This window comes from Microcebus murinus, chromosome 26, assembly GCF_040939455.1.
Source record: "Microcebus murinus isolate Inina chromosome 26, M.murinus_Inina_mat1.0, whole genome shotgun sequence".
Taxonomy (NCBI): Eukaryota; Metazoa; Chordata; class Mammalia; order Primates; family Cheirogaleidae; genus Microcebus; species Microcebus murinus.
In genome coordinates, this window is record NC_134129.1 from 21,756,069 (window position 1) to 21,774,441 (window position 18,373).

The 18,373-nt window shown below is 46.5% G+C and overlaps 1 protein-coding gene across 2 annotated transcripts in view; it reads left to right on the forward strand.

The window, feature by feature from the left end:
- APBB2 (amyloid beta precursor protein binding family B member 2) overlaps nt 1–18,373 on the forward strand; it is a 233,284-nt gene that overhangs the window by 112,723 nt on the left and 102,188 nt on the right. For both annotated transcript variants that reach the window (XM_012766080.3, XM_012766083.3), the window contains exons 4-5: nt 1,203–1,271; nt 8,400–9,218. In XM_012766080.3, the coding sequence (XP_012621534.1) occupies nt 1,253–1,271; nt 8,400–9,218 (838 nt within the window). In that variant the 5' untranslated portion in view covers nt 1,203–1,252. The remainder of the gene's footprint in view (nt 1–1,202; nt 1,272–8,399; nt 9,219–18,373) is intronic.

Sequence of the window (18,373 nt, forward strand, 5' to 3'; positions counted from 1 at the left end):
TGATTTTAGAACAGTGGACTCCATGTGAGTTTATCCGTAAAATAAAAATTCTTAGAAGTGGAATGACTGAGCAGTGGGGCCCGTGCCTTTTACGTTTCCTTAGGTATCCGTAAACGGCCTCCCTAAGGGCCTTACCAGGGTTTACTCCCACCGGCAAAGTCTGACAATTCCTGTTTCCGGTGTCCTTGCCTTAGGTTGTGTGTTACGTAGCTTGTTAGTCTCTCCAGTCTGGTGTAGGAAATCCCCTTAGTCCTCGCCATTTAAACCTGTTCCTTTAGAAGTTTTGAGTGAGGTGAGTTATGTGTGTTTATTGGACGTTTGTGTTTCTCTTGGGACTTGTTCCTGTTCTTTGCTCTTTTTCCTATAAGCTTCTTCATAGTTTTTGTAATGATGTCAAGGGGCTCTTTCTGTGGAAAGGAAAATAGCCCTTTATTTCATCTGTGGGGGTAATTTTTTAGAAATTTATTTTTCGTAGCCTTCCTTCCCAGCCCCAAACAGAAGGTTGTAATTTTTATGTGACTAAATGTACCAGTTTTCTCCTTAGTAGCTACTGAATTGTGTGTGTGTGTGTGTTTAATGAGAGAAAGCATTGGGAATCGAGACAGGCAGCTAGATAGCTTAGTCCTGGCGTGGGGAAAAGCCTCCATGAATATTTTTGGGAAATGTGGTGAAGGAGGAAATAAAATTTTAGTCAAAAATGGTATGACCGGCCGGGCGCGGTGCCTCACGCCTGTCATCCTGGCACTCTGGGAGGCTGAGGCAGGTGGATTGCTTGAGGTTAGGAGTTTGGAAACCAGCCTGAGCAAGAGCGAGACCCTGTCTCTACTATAAATAGAAAGAATTAATTGGCCAACTAATATATACATATAAAATTAGCCGGGCATGGTGGCGCATGCCTATAGTCCCAGCTACTCGGGAGGCTGAGGCAGGAGGATCGCTTGAGCCCAGGAGTTTGAGGTTGCTGTGAGCTAGGCTGACGCCAGGGCACTCTAGCCCTGGCAACAGAGTGAGACTGTGTCTCAAAAAAAAAAATAAAATGGTATGACCAACTCTAAGTAAATAAAAATTTGGACATTATCTGCCAGAATTTGTTTAGTATTTTTAATAGCTTTTGGGGGGATTTTCACTGCTAAAATGCTTTTTTCCCTTTCATGCTTCATTATTTGGGGTTTTAATTTCTCCAATGATTCCCTTTCTTTTAGATTTCAAATTATAACCGATTTCCTGCGCCGTTGCTGACGTCCGGTGACCCATGTCAGAAGTACTTCCAGGTCAGATACATTTTCATGTATTTCAATGCAGACAAGCAGTCGCATGTGAAAACTTAGAAAAAAAAATAATGACTGTTTCAATGTTAAACTTACGATTTGCTAAAAAAAAAAAAAATTACGTTTTTGATTTTGGTTGTGTTTCACTAATGTGATAGAAAAATGAATCTTTGAAAGAATCGGTTGGACTTTCTCATTTGTTTGATAATTGCATGGCTGCATATGCCGTAATGTGAATGTATTTTAGTGAACTGTGCTAGGAACTTAAGACTGTCAGATTTTATGGTGTAGCCCTGTGCCTGTTGCAGCTTGTGACCTATTTAGACGAGGACAAAGGAGCAGGCGTGGGTGTCGGTCTCTGAGTCAGAGTCTCGGAGTCTGGAGAGCTCCCAGTCCATTGTTCTCCCTCGGTCCAATGCTGATTAATTTCGGGCCTTAGGAAAACTACCTTAATTTTATTGCATGTCCCTTTCTTGGTAGATTCTCATGGTAGATTCTAGTCTATACACAACGTCGTGTGGGATTTAGTTCTTAGCCTCACGGTAATGCAATAAGGAAAAAAAGCGATGGCCGTAACTGTTCAAGTTAAAGATTGCAGCAGACTGCCAGTGGCAGATAGATCCGGGTAGATTCCGTATTTATCAAGACTCATGGCCGGGTGCGGTGGCTCACGCCTGTCATCCTAGCACTTGGGAGGCTGAGGCGAGCGGATTGCTCGAGGTCAGGAGTTCGAGACCAGCCTGAGCAAGAGGGAGACCCCGTCTCTACTAAAAATAGAAAGGAATTAATTGGCCAACTAAAAATATATAGAAAAAATTAGCTGGGCATGGTGGTGTGTACCTGTAGTCCCAGCTACTCGGGAGGCTGAGGTAGGAGGATCGCTTGAGCCCAGGAGTTTGAGGTTGCTGTAAGCTAGGCTGATGCCACAGCACTCTAGCCTGGGCAATAAAGTGAGACTCTGTCTCAAAAAAAAAAAAAATACCAGATTTTATACTATCATGTGCCTCTAAAATTCCTGTTGCCCCTTCAAGATGAAGCTTATGAGCAGGTCTTAGCCCGTGATATAGTCAAGCCGTTATCTCGTTTCTGCTGCTGTTTAATACTGTTTCCTTCTGGAATTGAATTCAGGCCCAGCCTGTCAGTTGCTCAAGAAAATACGTGACATTACTGCATAGGTCGCCTGGGTTTTTTCACCTAAACCCAATATCCCCAAGCTGGGTCATTGAGCACATTCATCAGACTTGGCCGTAAAAGTCTAGAGCTCTATTAAAAAAGAAAAAAAAAAATCTTCAGAAGACATTGAGGCCTTACTAAAGAATGAAAATAGCTTAGGAGTTGAGCAGAGAAGAGAGCAGCAGGGTGGGGCACACCTGCAGTCCCAGCTCCTCGGGAGGCTGAGGCAGGAGGATCTTGGGAGCCGGGGAGACTGGGGCACTGTGATTGTGCCCGTGAACAGCCACTGCCGTCCAGCCTGCACCACAAGACGACACCCTGTCTCTAAAATAAAAAAAGAAAAAGAAATTCAACAGAGAAAATATCCTTGGATTAAGCATGTAATTTCCAAAGGCGACTGCTCTGAATGTTTTGCTTCTTATTTGAAGGCACAAATTCGGCTTTGTGTGTCCTAAGTAACACACAAGTGTGAGCGTGTGAGGTTGGGAAGGCCAGGCTATGCCCTGCCTGGAGAGCCTTTTTCTTTTTCTTTTCTTTTTTTCTTTATTTTGAGACAGAGTCTGGCTTTGTTGCCCGGGCTAGAGTGCCGTGGCGTCAGCCTAGCTCACAGCAACATCAAACTCTTGGGCTCAAGCGATCCTCCTGCCTCAGCCTCCCTCCCGAGTAGCTGGGACTACAGGCACGTGCCACCATGCCTGGCTCATTTTTTATATATATATTTTTTAGTTGGCCAATTAATTTCTTTCTATTTTTAGTAGAGACAGGGTCTCGCTCTTGCTCAGGCTGGTCTCGAACTCCTGACCTTGAGCAATCCTCCTGCCTCGGCCTCCCAGAGTGCTGGGATGACAGGCGTGAGCCACTGCGCCCTGCCTCGAGTGCCCTTTTCTTCTTTGTCCCCTGCTGGGCTCCCGGCCTTCAAGACCCAGCTGGGCTCTTCCTTTTGTGGAAAGTCTTCTTGGGCCTGCCTCCCCACCCCCAGCCCCGTGCTCTGAGACCCCTGCCTCCTGCAGCCAGTGTGAGTTCATGTGCTCGCTTATCCTTTCTCACTGCCCCATCGGATTTCCGTTTTTTAAAACAACAAATAACATTTCTTATTTATTTTTTTATAATTGGCAAATAAAATCCGGGTGTATTTATTATGTGCAACATGTTGTTTTAAGACGTGTATACCTTGTGGAATGGCTGTGTCGAGCGAATTGAGATCGCATTTGGTGTGTCTGTCTGGAATCTCAGCCCCACTTGGAATATTGAAGAGTCAGGCCTTAGACCAGGAGTCCTCAAACTTTTTAAACAGGAGGCCAGTTCAATGTCCCTCAGACCGTTGGAGGGCCGGACTATAGTTTTAAAAAAACTATGAACAAATTCCTATGCACACTGCACATGTCTCATTTTGAAGTAAAAAAACAAACGGGCAAAAACACCTGCATGTGGCCCGAGGGCCGTAGTTTGAGGACGCCTGCCTTAAGACAAATAAGCTGAAGGGGGGCGTGGAAATCCCGAGGCAGGTGGAGCTTGCTCTCCACGTCCCTCCCGCATCTAAGATCCTGCGAAGCAGCCGTGTGAAGTTGCTTTTCCAGTTAGAATCCTACACGGTTGCAATCCTCTGACTCCCCCTGCCCTGCGGCCCAAGCAGCCTTCTACCGTGTTTCCCCAAAAATAAGACAGGGCCTTATATTTATTTTTCCTCAAGAAGACACCCCAGGGCTTATTTTCAGGGGATGTGTTATTGTTTTTAAGTACGGTACAACCATCTACATTGGTTCATAGAGTGAAGTCGTCTTCTTCTGGAACATCATCCTCACTCTCCAAACCCCGAATCCCATCCTGAATGTCTTGCAACTCTGTTTCCTTTAGAACCACTGGCCCCGATCTCTCCTGTGGAGCACTAGAGCTCTCACGGGGCAGATGAGAAGGGCTGCTCGCGTTCTTTCCCGCTCCGCGACGACACGCATGGGTTGTGCAGATGCCCTGAGCAGCCACGCCCGTCACTAGGGCTGATTTTCATAGCCACGCCCCTCACTAGGGCTGATTTTCATAGCCACACCCCTCACTAGGGCTTATTTTCATAGCCACGCCCATCACTAGGGCTGATTTTCATAGCCATGCCCACCACTAGGGCTGATTTTCAGGGTAGGGCTTCTATGGTGCACATGCTTAGAAATCCTGCTAGGGCTTATTTTATGGGTAGGTCTTTTTTTGGGGGAAACACAGTAGTAACTTGTGCCTCTCTTGCTCACAGAGAACTCCTTATCATTCTTGTCACGTTGAAGGTTTGCTCTCATGAGTAATGTCAGGAAACCAGTTTCATTTTGCCTCTCCTTCCTAACAGGAAGAGAAAAAATCTGAGTTTATTTCATTTCCTTAATACTTTGAGGTCCAGTTCAAAGGGTGACATTCCTCAGGGTAGAAGTTTCACTGTTAACTCCTCAGTGGAAATAAGATTGTATAGCGGGAAAATAAAAAAAAATGAGGAAAATGGGAAGTTTCGTTCAAGGAGGGGCAAACATTGGGCTTCCTTGGAACCATTTGTCAGTTTCCAATTTTATAAGCCTGCCGCTGGGGCAGAGGGCAGGGTGGCTGAAGAGAGAAGAGTGAGCTGTCATTACTGGCAAACTCTTTCTTTGACAAAAGGCTAGAGGTCTGAGGAAAGAGAGAGAGAGTCGTAGAATCAAAGGGATCCTGGCCGATCTAATTTTGTTTAGGCTTCGTGAAAATACTCCTTTAGTTGCAAAACAAAGAAAACTCAGCTCACAGTGGCTTAAGCAAAATCAATCATCAATCAATTGGTTCTGAGAAGTCCCAGGGTATCCTATCTCAGGTGCAGCTCATTTTAGGGATCCGGCTGGTCGCTAGGGCCTGGTCACCCTCTGTCTCTGGGCTCTGCTTTCTTGCTGGTTAGATCCCTGCTTCGGCAGGCTGTCCCTTCATGGAGACCGCTTGAAAAGCTCTAGGTGTTAATCTTAATTCAAGAAAGAGAGGCCGGGCGCGGTGGCTCACACCTGTGATGATCCTGGCACTCTGGGAGGCCAAGCCAGGAGGATCACTAAAGGTCAGGAGTTCGAGACCAGCCTGAGCAAGAGCGAGACCCCCGTCTCTACTAAAAATAGAAAGAAATTAATTCGACAACTAAAAGTATATATATAGAAAAAATTAGCCGGGCATGGTGGTGCATGCTTGTAGTCCCAGCTACTCGGGAAGCTGAGGCAGGAGAATGGCTTGAGGCCAGGAGTTGGAGGTTGCTGTGAGCTAGGCTGATGCCACAGCACTCTAGCCTGGGCAACAAAGCGAGACTCTGTCTCAAAAACAAAACAAAAAAATGGTGGACAATTGCAAGAGCCTCCCACCCGGTCCTGCTCCCTGTGACAAATGGCAGAGTCTGCTCTGACGCCAGCTGCCTCCTTGGCTGGTGAGGAGACAGCCCTGCCTCTGCACTCTGCTTCTCTGGTGGCCGCTGACCTCTTAATCACCTGGACTACGTTGCTTCTGGAATGCTCTTCATCACAGTCTCCTCCATCTTGGAGAACAGGTGGAAGGATGGCGCCAGCACCTGCCGTGTTTCCCCGAAAATAAGACGGGGTCTCATATTGATTTTTCCTCAAGAAGACACCCTAGGGCTTATTCTCAGGGGATGGGTTATTATTATTTTTTTTTTAAGTGCAGCACAACCATCTCCATTGATTCAAATAGAGTGAAGTCGTCTTCTTCTGGAACATCATCCTCACTCTCCAAACCCCGAATCCCATCCTGAATGTCTTGCTACTCTGTTTCCTTTAGAACCACCGGCCCCGATCTCTCCTGTGGAGCACTAGAGCTCTCACGGGGCGGATGAGAAGGGCTGCTCGTGTTCTTTCCCGCTCCGCGACGACACGCATGGGTTGTGCAGATGTGCTGCGCAGCCACGCCCGTCACTAGGGCTGATTTTCATAGCCACGCCCAGCACTAGGGCTTATTTTCATAGCCACGCCCACCACTAGGGCTGATTTTCATAGACACGCCCGTCACTAGGGCTGATTTTCATAGCCACGCCCATCACTAGGGCTTATTTTCATAGCCACGCCCACCACTAGGGCTGATTTTCATAGCCACACCCATCGCTAGGGCTGATTTTCATAGCCACGCCCATCACTAGGGCTTATTTTTGGGGTAGGGCTTCTATTGAGCACATGCTTAGAAATCCTGCTGGGGCTTGTTTTATCAGTAGGGCTTATTTTCGGGTAAACACGGTGAGCTCCCGAACAGGAGGAAATTCTTGTCCTCCTCCCCCCCTGAAGATCCCTGTCCTGCCTGAGGGTGGAAAGAGGAGTTGTCCGAACACAAATTCGGGAGTGTTGGGAGCTGTGCTTTGGGTTCGCCCACTGCTGATGCTCAGATCCCTGAACACTCTGTGGAGGGCAACAGATCAGAGAAGGAAGTCGTTTCTCATGGACTGAGAAGTCTGGAAACTTCGGAATTCTTGCCGATGAATTTTATTCCCTCTGGTCTGAGAAACCTTTCTCTCTTTCTAGCAAGAGACACATGGAATAAATCACTAATGGTGCGAACAGTATCTGAGATAAATGTGACTGTCAGATAGTTTCCTACAGGTCCCGCAAGGGCTGAGTCTGTGTTTTAATTCAGTGGAATATATTCAGACCCCTTTGGGAGCTCTAATATATTGTCTGTAGCCAAGGGCTACATTATCAGTAATAGTGTTATGTATGCGTGCATGCGTGTGTGTGTGTGTGTGTGTGTGTGTGTGTGTGTGTATTCTTGAGAAATTAAGCCATTTCCTCAAAGTCTCTCTTTAATGCAAATGCTAAGCCCAGGTCAAACATGCTCACAAAGGCATCTGTGAACACAAACTCTAAGGGAGGTTTGGTTTTCCAGGCATCGATAACACAATTTCTAGACGTGGCTGAGTAGAATTTCCTTGGATGTGTGGTGCATCTTTGCACAATGACCTTCCAAGATAATTAAGAAAGCTGAAGCCCCAGAGGAATTTTGAGCATTTTTTTTTATTTCAGCATATGATGGGGGTACAGATTTTAAGGTTTCAATAAATGCCCATTCCCCCCCTCCCCCCACAAGTCTGAGTCTCCATCATGATCATCCCCCAGATTGTGCACACCTCATTCATTATGTATGTATATACCCGCCCCCTCCCCCCTCCCACCTCCCCAATACCCTATTACTGTAGTACCTATGTGACCACTTAGGTGCTGCTCAGTTAATACCAGTTTGCTGGAGAATATATCTGGTGCTTGTTTTTCCATTCTTGGGAAACTTCACTTAGTAGTATGGGTTCCAGCTCTAACCAGGAAAATATAAGATGTGCTGTATCACCATTGTTTCTTAGAGCTGAATAGTACTCCATGGTGTACATATACCACATTTTATTAATCCATTCTTGGATTGATGGGCACTTGGGCTGTTTCCACAGCCTTGCAATTATGAATTGTGCTGCTATAAACATTCGAGTGCAGGTGTCTTTTTTGTAGAGTGTCATTGGATCTTTTGGGTAGATGCCCAGCTAATTTTGTGTGTGTGTGTGTGTGTGTGTGTGTGTGTGTGTTGCCTGAAGGAACTATAGAATAAAAACATGGTGGAACTATTTGCAAAGGGGATGATTTCTTTCAAGGTTGTGAGAAATGAAGACTGGCCACAAGAAGAAAATGCTTTTATACGAATTCAAAAAGAGAGATGCTTTTTCATTCTGAGTCAAATTCAGGCCCTCAGAATGCTTAGCTTTTCCGTAAACTGGTTTATGGGTATCCACATTAAGCCCCCTGTTGGCTCCTATTTAGCGTATGAACAAATGTGGAAATAGAGAGGAAAACGGGTCAGTCCTGCACGAACGTGTCGTGCAGTGGAAGCACTTACTCTTTTTCGATTTCCCGTATAATGCCTGCTCGCGCGCCGCCGTATGCCAAGTAGTTTAATGGTGGCCGGCATCTAACGACCGCTTTCCTTGTCTTGCAGCTGGCTCAGGCGTGGGCACCCGGGCGGCGTTTATGGCCAGCGGCAGCCCCGCGGACGTTTCCCATCGGAGCGGCCCGGCCACACCACCCAACACCCTTCTCCTCCGCTCCTCCCACAACGAGCTGCTCAACGCCGAGATAAAACACACGGAAGCCAAGAACAGCACGCCTCCCAAATGCAGGAAAAAGTACGCCCTCACTAACATCCAGGCGGCCATGGGCCTCTCGGACCCGGCCGCCCAGGCCCTGCTGGGCAGCGGCTCTGCCAACATCAAGCTGGTGAAGAATGGGGAGAACCAACTCCGGAAGGCCGCGGAACAGGGGCAGCAGGACCCCAACAGGAACGCGGGCCCTGCCGCCGTCATCAACATCACTTCTGAGAAGTTAGAGGGGAAGGAGCCCCACCCCCGGGACTCCCCGGACGGCGAGATTTTGCCCTCCCAGCCCAGGAGAACTAAGAGCTTCCTGGATTACTATGCAGACCTGGAGACCTCCGCCAGGGACCTAGAGCTGGGCCAGGGCCACGGCCACGGGGCTGGGGAGGACAAGCCCCAGCCGGGCCAGAGCCAGGCCCCCACCGACGTGGGCCACGGCGAGTCGCTGCTGCAGAAGCCAAACAAGCCCCAGGCCAGCCCCGAGGACGGCCCGGCAGCCACCGTGTCGTCCAGCCCGGAGACCAAGAAGGATCATCCTAAGACAGGGGCCAAAACGGATTGCGCCCTGCACCGCATCCAGAACCTGGCCCCCAGCGACGAGGAGGAGTCCAGCTGGACCACCCTGTCCCAAGACAGCGCTTCCCCCGGCTCCCCGGACGAAACAGGTACCCCCCCCCCACCGGACAGGTGCAGCTGCGGCTGGCACTGTCTCTTGGTGTTTCCACTCCCGACCTCGGGAAGATCCGACCAAGAAGGTCCATTGACAGGCAGAGAGGAGCATAAGCCTCTTGGGGGTGAAACCAGGCGATTCGTACGGAGAATAGCGTTAGATTCCTCAACCGCAGTTTAGGTGAATTTCCTTTAGGCAAATTATCTAAAAGTTTGTTTGTTCTGGTTGTTCTTATTTTACTTTTGTAAAAATAAACAGGTCCTTGGTGCTAAGCACCGTGAGTCGTTATCTATGTAGAAATCGTACTGCCAGTACGTGGGTGAACTGTTTCTATAAGCTATCTAGAAATGTTGGGTTTCGTTAAGCAAGACAATATAAGACATAGTTTCCGGGAGCAGGGACTGATCTTATGTAATCAGGAGAACCAACTATTTTGGACTCAGAACCAACTATTTAAAGCCCTCAGAAGAAGTTATTTATACTGAAGCTAATGGAAAGTTAAAAATTTAAAACTTTAGCTGTCTGTTCATTAAAGACATTCTTCTTTTGACCTTTACTGGGGAATATTTTGTTATATTTTATTATAGCCTTGTTCAAGTAATATAATATTTGAAAGTGAGAAGATGGCATTTCTTGTAAAATATATTCAGAAGTTTAGGATTTTAACTAGTCTAATTGAGATCAGTCTTTTTGTACTTTTGTCTATTATATTGGTAACAACTTTGACTTAGTCTGAGATGTTAAATTGTGACAGAAATGAACAGGGTCCTAAAAGTCAGCTACTTTTACTCTCAGTTTCTCATACTCATGAGATTGCAAGACATGGAGAACTTTGTGGCATCTGAATTTGTTGTAAACAAGCACTTTTTGTAAATTTGTTGTAAAAAAGCTTATTTCTTTAAAGCAGCCCAGAAGGTACCCAGTGGGTCCCAGGGCTCTGCTACCCTGTTTCCCTGAAAATAAGACCTACCGATAAAATAAGCCCTAGCAGGATGTCTAAGCATGTGTGCAATAGAAGCCCTACCCCGAAAATCAGCCCTAGGGGTGGGCGTGGCTATGAAAATCAGCCCTAGTGAGGGGCGTGGCTGCGCAGCGCATCTGCACAACCCGTGCGTGTCGTCGCGGAGCGGGAAAGAACACGAGCAGCCCTTCTCATCCGCCCCGTGAGAGCTCTAGTGCTCCACAGGAGAGATCGGGGCCAGTGGCTCTAAAGGAAACAGAGTCGCAAGACATTCAGGATGGGATTCGGGGTTTGGAGAGTGAGGATGATGTTCCAGAAGAAGACGACTTCACTCTATTTGAATCAATGGAGATGGTTGTAGCATACTCAAAAAAAAAAAAAAACACATCCCCTGAAAATAAGCCCTAGGGTGTCTTCTTGAGGAAAAATAAATACAAGACTCTGTCTTATTTTCGGGGAAACACGGTATGTGAGCAGTGGTACCAGGTAGATTTTTGCCGGGTGCTAAATGTGCAGAGCAGAGAAGGGTCATGAAGTGCCGCGTAAGCAAGGCATTACTGGGCTCAGAGGGCTTGTGCTGATGCGAAGAGACAGTAGAATTGAAAAACAAATGGGTGTAGAGAAGCAGAGGAGCGGTGAGCACCTAGGGAGAAGAAACTAGAAGGAAGCAAAAGAATAGGTTGCTCTAACGCAGTACTCTCAAACATTTTTTGGTCTTGGGGGGCCCCCGTGAAAGTCTCAATTTATTGAGAATCCTAAAGACTTTTTGTTTATGGGGGTTTATATCTATCGATATTTAAAAGTTGTTTATCTAAAAAATTAGAATAAGAAACCCATTCATGTCAACAATACAGATTTTTTTTTTTTTTTTTTTTTTTTTTTTGAGACAGAGTCTCGCTTTGTTGCCCAGGCTAGAGTGAGTGCCGTGGCGTCAGCCTAGCTCACAGCAACCTCAAACTCCTGGGCTTGAGTGATCCTTCTGCCTCAGCCTCCCGAGTAGCTGGGACTACAGGCATGCGCCACCATGCCCGGCTAATTTTTTATATATATATATTAGTTGGCCAATTAATTTCTTTCTATTTATAGTAGAGACGGGGTCTCGCTCTTGCTCAGGCTGGTTTTGAACTCCTGACCTTGAGCAATCCGCCCGCCTCGGCCTCCCAAGAGCTAGGATTACAGAACAATACAGATTTTTTTAAGTGAAAAATAACTATTTTTTCCAAAACTAACAACATCTTAGAAAAGTGACATCGTTGTATGTATTTGAAAGTCTTTTTAATGTCTGTTTTAATTGAAGGTGGCTGGATTCTCTTACCTCCTTCTATCCTTAGTGTGTCTCAGTTAGTTGTTTTGCTGAACTAGGTGAAGAAAATCCTGCCGGCCTCGTAGAGATATGTAGGGGGGAAAATCGGAATATTTTATAGCCTTTCAGGCGATTATTGATATTCTTTTTAGGTGTTACACCAAAATTCCATAATATAATAGTTTCTTAAAGGTTAGTTTGCAATGTGCAGTCTGAAACCATAATCACTGTTTTGTGCTCTGTGGTATTAAAATCTATTGGTCTGCTGTACATTTCCAATGGATATCTATCCATACATAATTTGCGACATCATGCACTTTTTATTTGGAAAATACTGGTTCAGCGAGTTATGAAGATCCTGCAAAATGTTAACACATTTCACGATACAATATGAAAACATTACATTCGCTAATCTCACTGTCTCCTCAGAAAAGTCTTTCATTATCGGGAAGCTGTCAGGCTCACAGTGGCGGATGCTAGTTTTCCAAAATTCTGATTTTTGCTTGAAAGCTCGCATTTGATCATTGCCAACCAACAGTGTCGGTTTGTTTTCCTTGAAGTGACAGGCTCACCTCGTTTGTTTTTCGGAAGATGTCTACCCAGTATCTAAATGTGACCAACCGTAGTTTGTCAGTTGTTTCTTCCAAGTAAAAGCTGTGTTCTATGCAGGAGCAGCTAGTTCAGCTTGCAAACCGGTCGCTTGCATGCTTTCTCCTTAAAATGAGTCCTACTTTGGGATGCGGAAGTGCTCTGTGTATTTGCTTTGCGTAACTGCCTTGTGTATGTGCTTCGTTAAGAAGACATATACTTAAGGGTTGAGATTTAATAAAATCAGCGATATTTTACTGATTCATCAAGGACTTTCTGAGGGTGAATGGGATTGAAAAACAGGGCGACCACTACTATCTTGCTTTGTTCTTAGATGCCAACAATATCACCCACCTCTTTTGTGCATGCACCCCGTCACTTAACTGTCAACGCAGTGCAAAAGATTGTCTAGTACCGTGTTTCCCCCAAAATAAGACCTACCCGTAAAACAAGCCCCAGCGGGATGTCTAAGCATGTGCACCATAGAAGCCCTACCGCGAAAATCAGCCCTAGTGATGGGCGTGGCTGCGCAGCGCGTCTGCACAACCCATGCGTGTCGTCGCAGAGCAGGAAAGAACACGGGCAGCCCTTCTCATCCACCCCGTTGTGACAGCTGCTATCCCAGAGGTGACCGGAAAGGTGCGGGCAGCCCCACCAACAAGCTCGGCTCCCCCTGTCGGGTCCCGGCCATCCTGTGCGTGCTGCAAGCTGAGGCTTCGAGGGGAAAAGAACACATCCCCTGAAAACAAGCCCTAGGGTGTCTTCTTGAGGAAAAATAAATAGAAGACCCTGTCTTATTTTCGGGGAGACATGGCATGTGTTGGGTTCTGTCTAAGCATGATGGAATTTAATCATCACTGTAATCCTGCAGACTGGAGGCCACCTATTTTTTTTTTTTTTTAAGAGAGCAAGCTGCTGAATCTTTGAAGATTCGTGGGTAAAGTTGCACAGCCAAGTGACCAAAATGATCAAGTCACACTGAGGTCTGTCTTATTTAAGAGTCATGCCCCATGTGCCCTTTTTCTGTTGTTTTAGATACCTGAGAACGAGAATGAAAGTCAGACGTGTGAACATGCAACAATAAAGAGGAAGGGAGGCTTTTCCTGTTCCTGGAGCACGAAATATCAGTTTCTCAAGGTCCTTTTTGGGCCCTTCTCCGTATGTGACATAGTTTTGGCCTTTTGTGTGTGTTCTTTGGTTTTCTTCTTCCCTTTCCCAGTTGAATGGACAGTCCACTGGAGATCTCTTTGGGGCCTGGACTTGCTCTTCCTGAGTGCCCAGCGACTGCTGTCTGTGTTGCCACTGGGTGGGCAAGTCTACCTGGGTGACATTTGACCTGTGAATGTGGCGTCTGCCACCCAACCCCCGGGACACACAGGGTGGGGACGCTCCCCTGACACAGAGAACCACCCTGAAGCTTCGAGTAACAGAATCCGGCTCTGTAGTAGGCTTTACGACAGTCTGTTCAACGCATGCACTTCCGTACGCCACCCTAAGTTGATCCTTGGAGCACAGCAGAGGACAAACGATCAAATACGCAATTTAACAGAGTAAACACGTAGCTAGTTTGAAAACCCGACATATTTGGGATGGCTTTGGGAGAAGATGCACTTTCTTTTCTACTCCAGGGAAATTAAAAAGTCTTGTGTTTTATCGATGTCCACTAAGCTCCTCTGCACATGGTTTTTATAAGAGCTAAGTGGTGACAGAAAGGCCATAATTTTGGGGAGCACTGAGTTTTAGATGCAGAGGCCGTGGTTTGGCTTCCAGGAAGTGAACCCCGTCTGCAGAGGGGTCCCCACCTTTGGGAGGGTCCGCTCTGCTGTGATCAGCAACCAGCTGAGGGAAAGCACCCTCTCTGAGCTTTGCTGGGCTTTCCTTCCGCCCCAGGCTCTTGGAAAGTACAGGAAGAGGTAAGGTATACCATGTTTCCCCGAAAATAAGACAGGGTCTTATATTTATTTTTCCTCAAGGAGACATCCTAGGGCTTATTTTCAGGGCATGTGTTATTATTTTAAAGTACAGTACAACAATCTACATTGATTCAGATATAGTTAAGTCATCTTCTTCTGGAAAATCATCATCACTCGCCAGACCCCGAATCCCATCCTGAATGTCTTGCGACTCTGTTTCCTTTAGAACCATTGGCCCCGATCTCTCCTGTGGAGCACTAGAGCTCTCACGGGGCGGATGAGAAGGGCTGCTCGTGTTCTTTCCCGCTCCGCAATGACAGGCATGGGTTGTACAGATGCGCTGCGCAGCCACGCCCGTCACTAGGGCTGATTTTCGGGGTAGGGCTTCTATTGCACACATGCTTAGAAATCCTGCTGGGGCTGATTTTATGGGGGGGTCTTATTTTCGGGGAAACATGGTAGTATCACTGGACAGCTGCCTCCCTGGAGAATCCAAGCAAGTAACAGTGATCGCTGACTGTTACCACTCTGTGTCCGTAAACAAGGTGGAAATGGTGGATATATTATCAGCCTCTTTCTTCTCTACTCCTCTGGAAAATCGATTTGTTTCTTTACCCACTGTATGGACATTGAAACATCCGAGAAGAAAAGACTTTTGGTGTCAGAAGAAAACTCCTTATTGATTTAACATGCATCACAGTAATATTAATTGTATTTACTGTGTTTCCCCGAAAATAAGACCTACCTATAAAATAAGCCCTAGCAGGATTTCTAAGCATGTGCGCCATAGAAGCCCTACCCCAAAAATCAGCCCTAGTGACGGGCGTGGTTACCCAGCGCATCTGCACAACCCGTGCGTGTCGTCGCAGAGTGGGAAAGAACACGAACAGCCCTTCTCATCTGCCCCGTCGTGACAGCTGCTGTCCCAGAGGTGACCAGAAAGGTGCGGGCAGCCCCACCAACAAGTTCAGCTCCCCCTGTCGGGTCCCGGCCATCCTGTGTGTGCTGTAAGCTGAGGCTTTGAGGGGAAAACAACACATCCTCTGAAAATAAGCCCCAGGGTGTCTTCTTGAGGAGAAATAAATAGTAGACCCTGTCTTATTTTGGGGGAAACACGTTATACCATGTACTAGCCCCTGGCATTTTATTTTATTTTATTTTATGACAGAGTCTCACTCTGTTGCCCAGGCCAGAGTGAGTGCCGTGGCATCAGCCTCGCTCACAGGAACCTCCAACTCCTGGGCTCAAGCCATCCTCCTGCCTCAGCCTCCCGAGTAGCTGGGACTACAGGCAGGCGCCACCATGCCCTGCTAATTTTTTCTATATATGTATTTAGTTGGCCAATTAATTTCTTTCTACTTTTAGTGGAGACGGGGTCTCGCTCTTGCTCAGGCTGGTTTCAAACTCCTGAGCACAAATGATCCGCCCACCTCGGCCTCCCAGAGTGCCAGGATGACAGGCGTGAGCCACCGAGCCCGGCCTCCCCTGGCAAAACAAAAGGGTGTGTTTCAAGGAATTATGAAGCTTTAATTCCTTTGAATGCGAGGACAGTGTATATCAGCAAGAGGCCTTTCAGCACAAGTGCAGCGGGAACAACGCACCTCGGACTGAGCCTGGCTCTGCAGCTCCGGGGATCGTGCGTGTGGCTATGATTCGGCTTTGAAACTCTTGTGTGGGAACTGGCTTCTTCAAGTGGGGGCACAGTGGCTTAGTCATGGCAACCGCTCGTTTCTCACCCACCCTGGGAACAGTGTGTTCACATCCATTATCTCATTCAAGTCTCAAAATAATCCTGCATATCATGACTCCGATTTTTCAAACCAGGAAACTGAGGTTTGGAGAGCTTGATTTCATCTGATGACTACTGCCAGTGTTTGGATGCAGAATCTCATTTTAGTGCAGTGGAAAACCACAGAATCTCAGCGTCTGAAGGGACCTCAGCCTTTATGTATGCTGCTGTCCCTTCCAACTCCCTTCTGTTCCGTCCTAGAGAGACGGTTGTTCGGCACATGCCTAGGGCGAGCCCGTGAGCTTCTTAGACAGATGGTTGATGGCTCACAGAATCATTCACAGATCACGGAGTTCTAAGAACAGGGCAGTCACAAGCGTGGTTGTCCTTGTCTACTTTGCAAAGCTCTTCTACTTTTTCCATCTTGCGGTCTTCAGCCAGAAGCACCATGGCAATTCTCCCGTCCGACTTAGGAGAGTTAGTTAGACACACAGAGACTGTGTTCGGCGGTCCTTACTTTTGCAAAAAAAAAAAAAAGATGACTGTCTAATTTTAAACGTATTTCAAAGGCTTAGTCATTGGATTGAAATGTCAAATCTAAAATAAGGGTTATGAAATATTAAATAGACCATCTTATCCTTTAGGGCACAAATCAATACCTAAAGAGAACAGAGCACATTAAAATAAAGAACTGGTTCAGTAAAAATTCGTAATCAAACCATCAGAGCTTCCTGCTGATGATTTTGTAACTTTAGATTTTTAAAAATCGCTGAGCCGAGGAAGAAAACAACTTTGTACAATTTTATTGCCAGATTCTGAAGTTCGTTTTGTGCCTGTCAAGTTTCAAATCCTTTAAACTTTGATAGGAAATCGGATATCTGAGTAGTGAAAACTATAGATTTATTATTATTATTATTTTGACACATATACTTGGTATCATATTGTTGAACTTTGAGTCTTTATTTTCAAGTGGGTAAAATGTCAAGATGCGGGAAAGAGTTAAAATTTTTACCTACTACTTCTCTTGAGAGTAGTAATTTCTTAGGAGACGGGAATTTAATTTTACTCCTATACCATGCAAAAAAAAAAAAAACAAGTTTCTTGGTCCTTTTGGCTGATGCGATTTTTGGCTTTGCTTTAAGTTATCGATCACGGTTAAAAAGGGGAGGGGATTTTCTGATGAGAACAGCACTCCCTTTAATAGCCTTTCGCAAAATCAATTCCCACCATTCCTGCCGTGCTCCTTTGGGGTATTGACAGGTAAGAGCCTTGGGAGCAATTTTTGTCTCCTAAATTTATCCTAATATAAGTTTTTCATTATTTTATACCTCCGTGTTTATTCAAACCGTTTGAAATAAAGATCTTCCTTTCGAATGGTTTCTTCGGTGCTCGCAAGAGGGCTGTGGGAAAGGTCTTGCTATTCAGGCATCGCTCTTGGGTGATGGGCTGACACAGTAGATTCCGGGTCCGAAGTCCCTTCTCTCTAGATCTCAGCTCTTGAGTGAGTCCCGTCCTGCCTCAGTGGCTCCCGCTACCCGTCCCGCGTGCTGCCCAGGCGGAAATACACGGGAGAGGTTGTTTCATTCTCCCACACAAAATCTGATTCTACTCGGACTAGTCAACTCAACTCTCGTTTACACGGGAAGCTGCTTGCCTTGATTTAAATGGGAAGCTCCCTGGAGGCGTGCGAGGAACGATGGGAGACTCCTGGGAACTGGGGCTCGGAAACCCAGAGGATGCTGGTCGCAGAGCAGTGGGGAGTGGATTTCAGGGTTGCAGCCGGAGACTGTGAGCCGTCTCTGATTGCATACGGTGTTTCATCCGTCATATCCTGCTTCTGGTTTCGAATCATTTTTTTTTTTTTGAGACAGAGTGTCACTGTGTTGCCCAGGCTAGAGTGAGTGCCGTGGCGTCAGCCTCGCTCACAGCAACCTCCAACTCCTGGGCTCAAGCGATCCTCCTGCCTAAACCTCTTGAGTAGCTGGGACTACAGGTATGCGCCACCACACCTGGATAATTTTTTCTATAGATATTAGTTGGCCAATTAATTTCTTTCTATTTATAGTAGAGACGGGGTCTCACTCTTGCTCAGGCTGGTTTCGAACTCCTGACCTCGAGCAATCTGCCCGCCTCGGCCTCCCAGAGGGCTGGGATGACAGGCGCGAGCCACCGCGCCCGGCCTATATCCTGCTTCTGGATTATGTCAGAAGATTTTTTTTTTAAGTCTTATTGTTTTGTTGGGCTGGCAGGGGAATCATAAATAGAGGAAATGAGCTATTGTGAGTAGATGCGGTAGCTTGGAAAGATTGTCTTACATTCAAGTTCTTCTTGGCTTTCCTGTGGTCCAAGTGTCGAAGATTGAAAACGGTGACTGCCAGAGCTTGAAAGTTTTCAAACAGAGCTGGAATCCATTACAAAACCCCTGTTTTCTCCTTCACCTGTCGTTAGTCTCTTCTCTGGGACAACCTCTTAATAACTCGAGCTGGAAAAGGCTGTACTCAAGACAGTATGAATCAGCAGGCTCATTCCAGACAAACGCTTTTAGTTCAAAGTAGCGTTTCACTGTAGCGAAATACAAACTGGATCTGGAGACTCGTAATTATTATCAGTGGTGTTTTTCTCGTAGAATGTATATCCAGAAATGCTTTGCTCAACT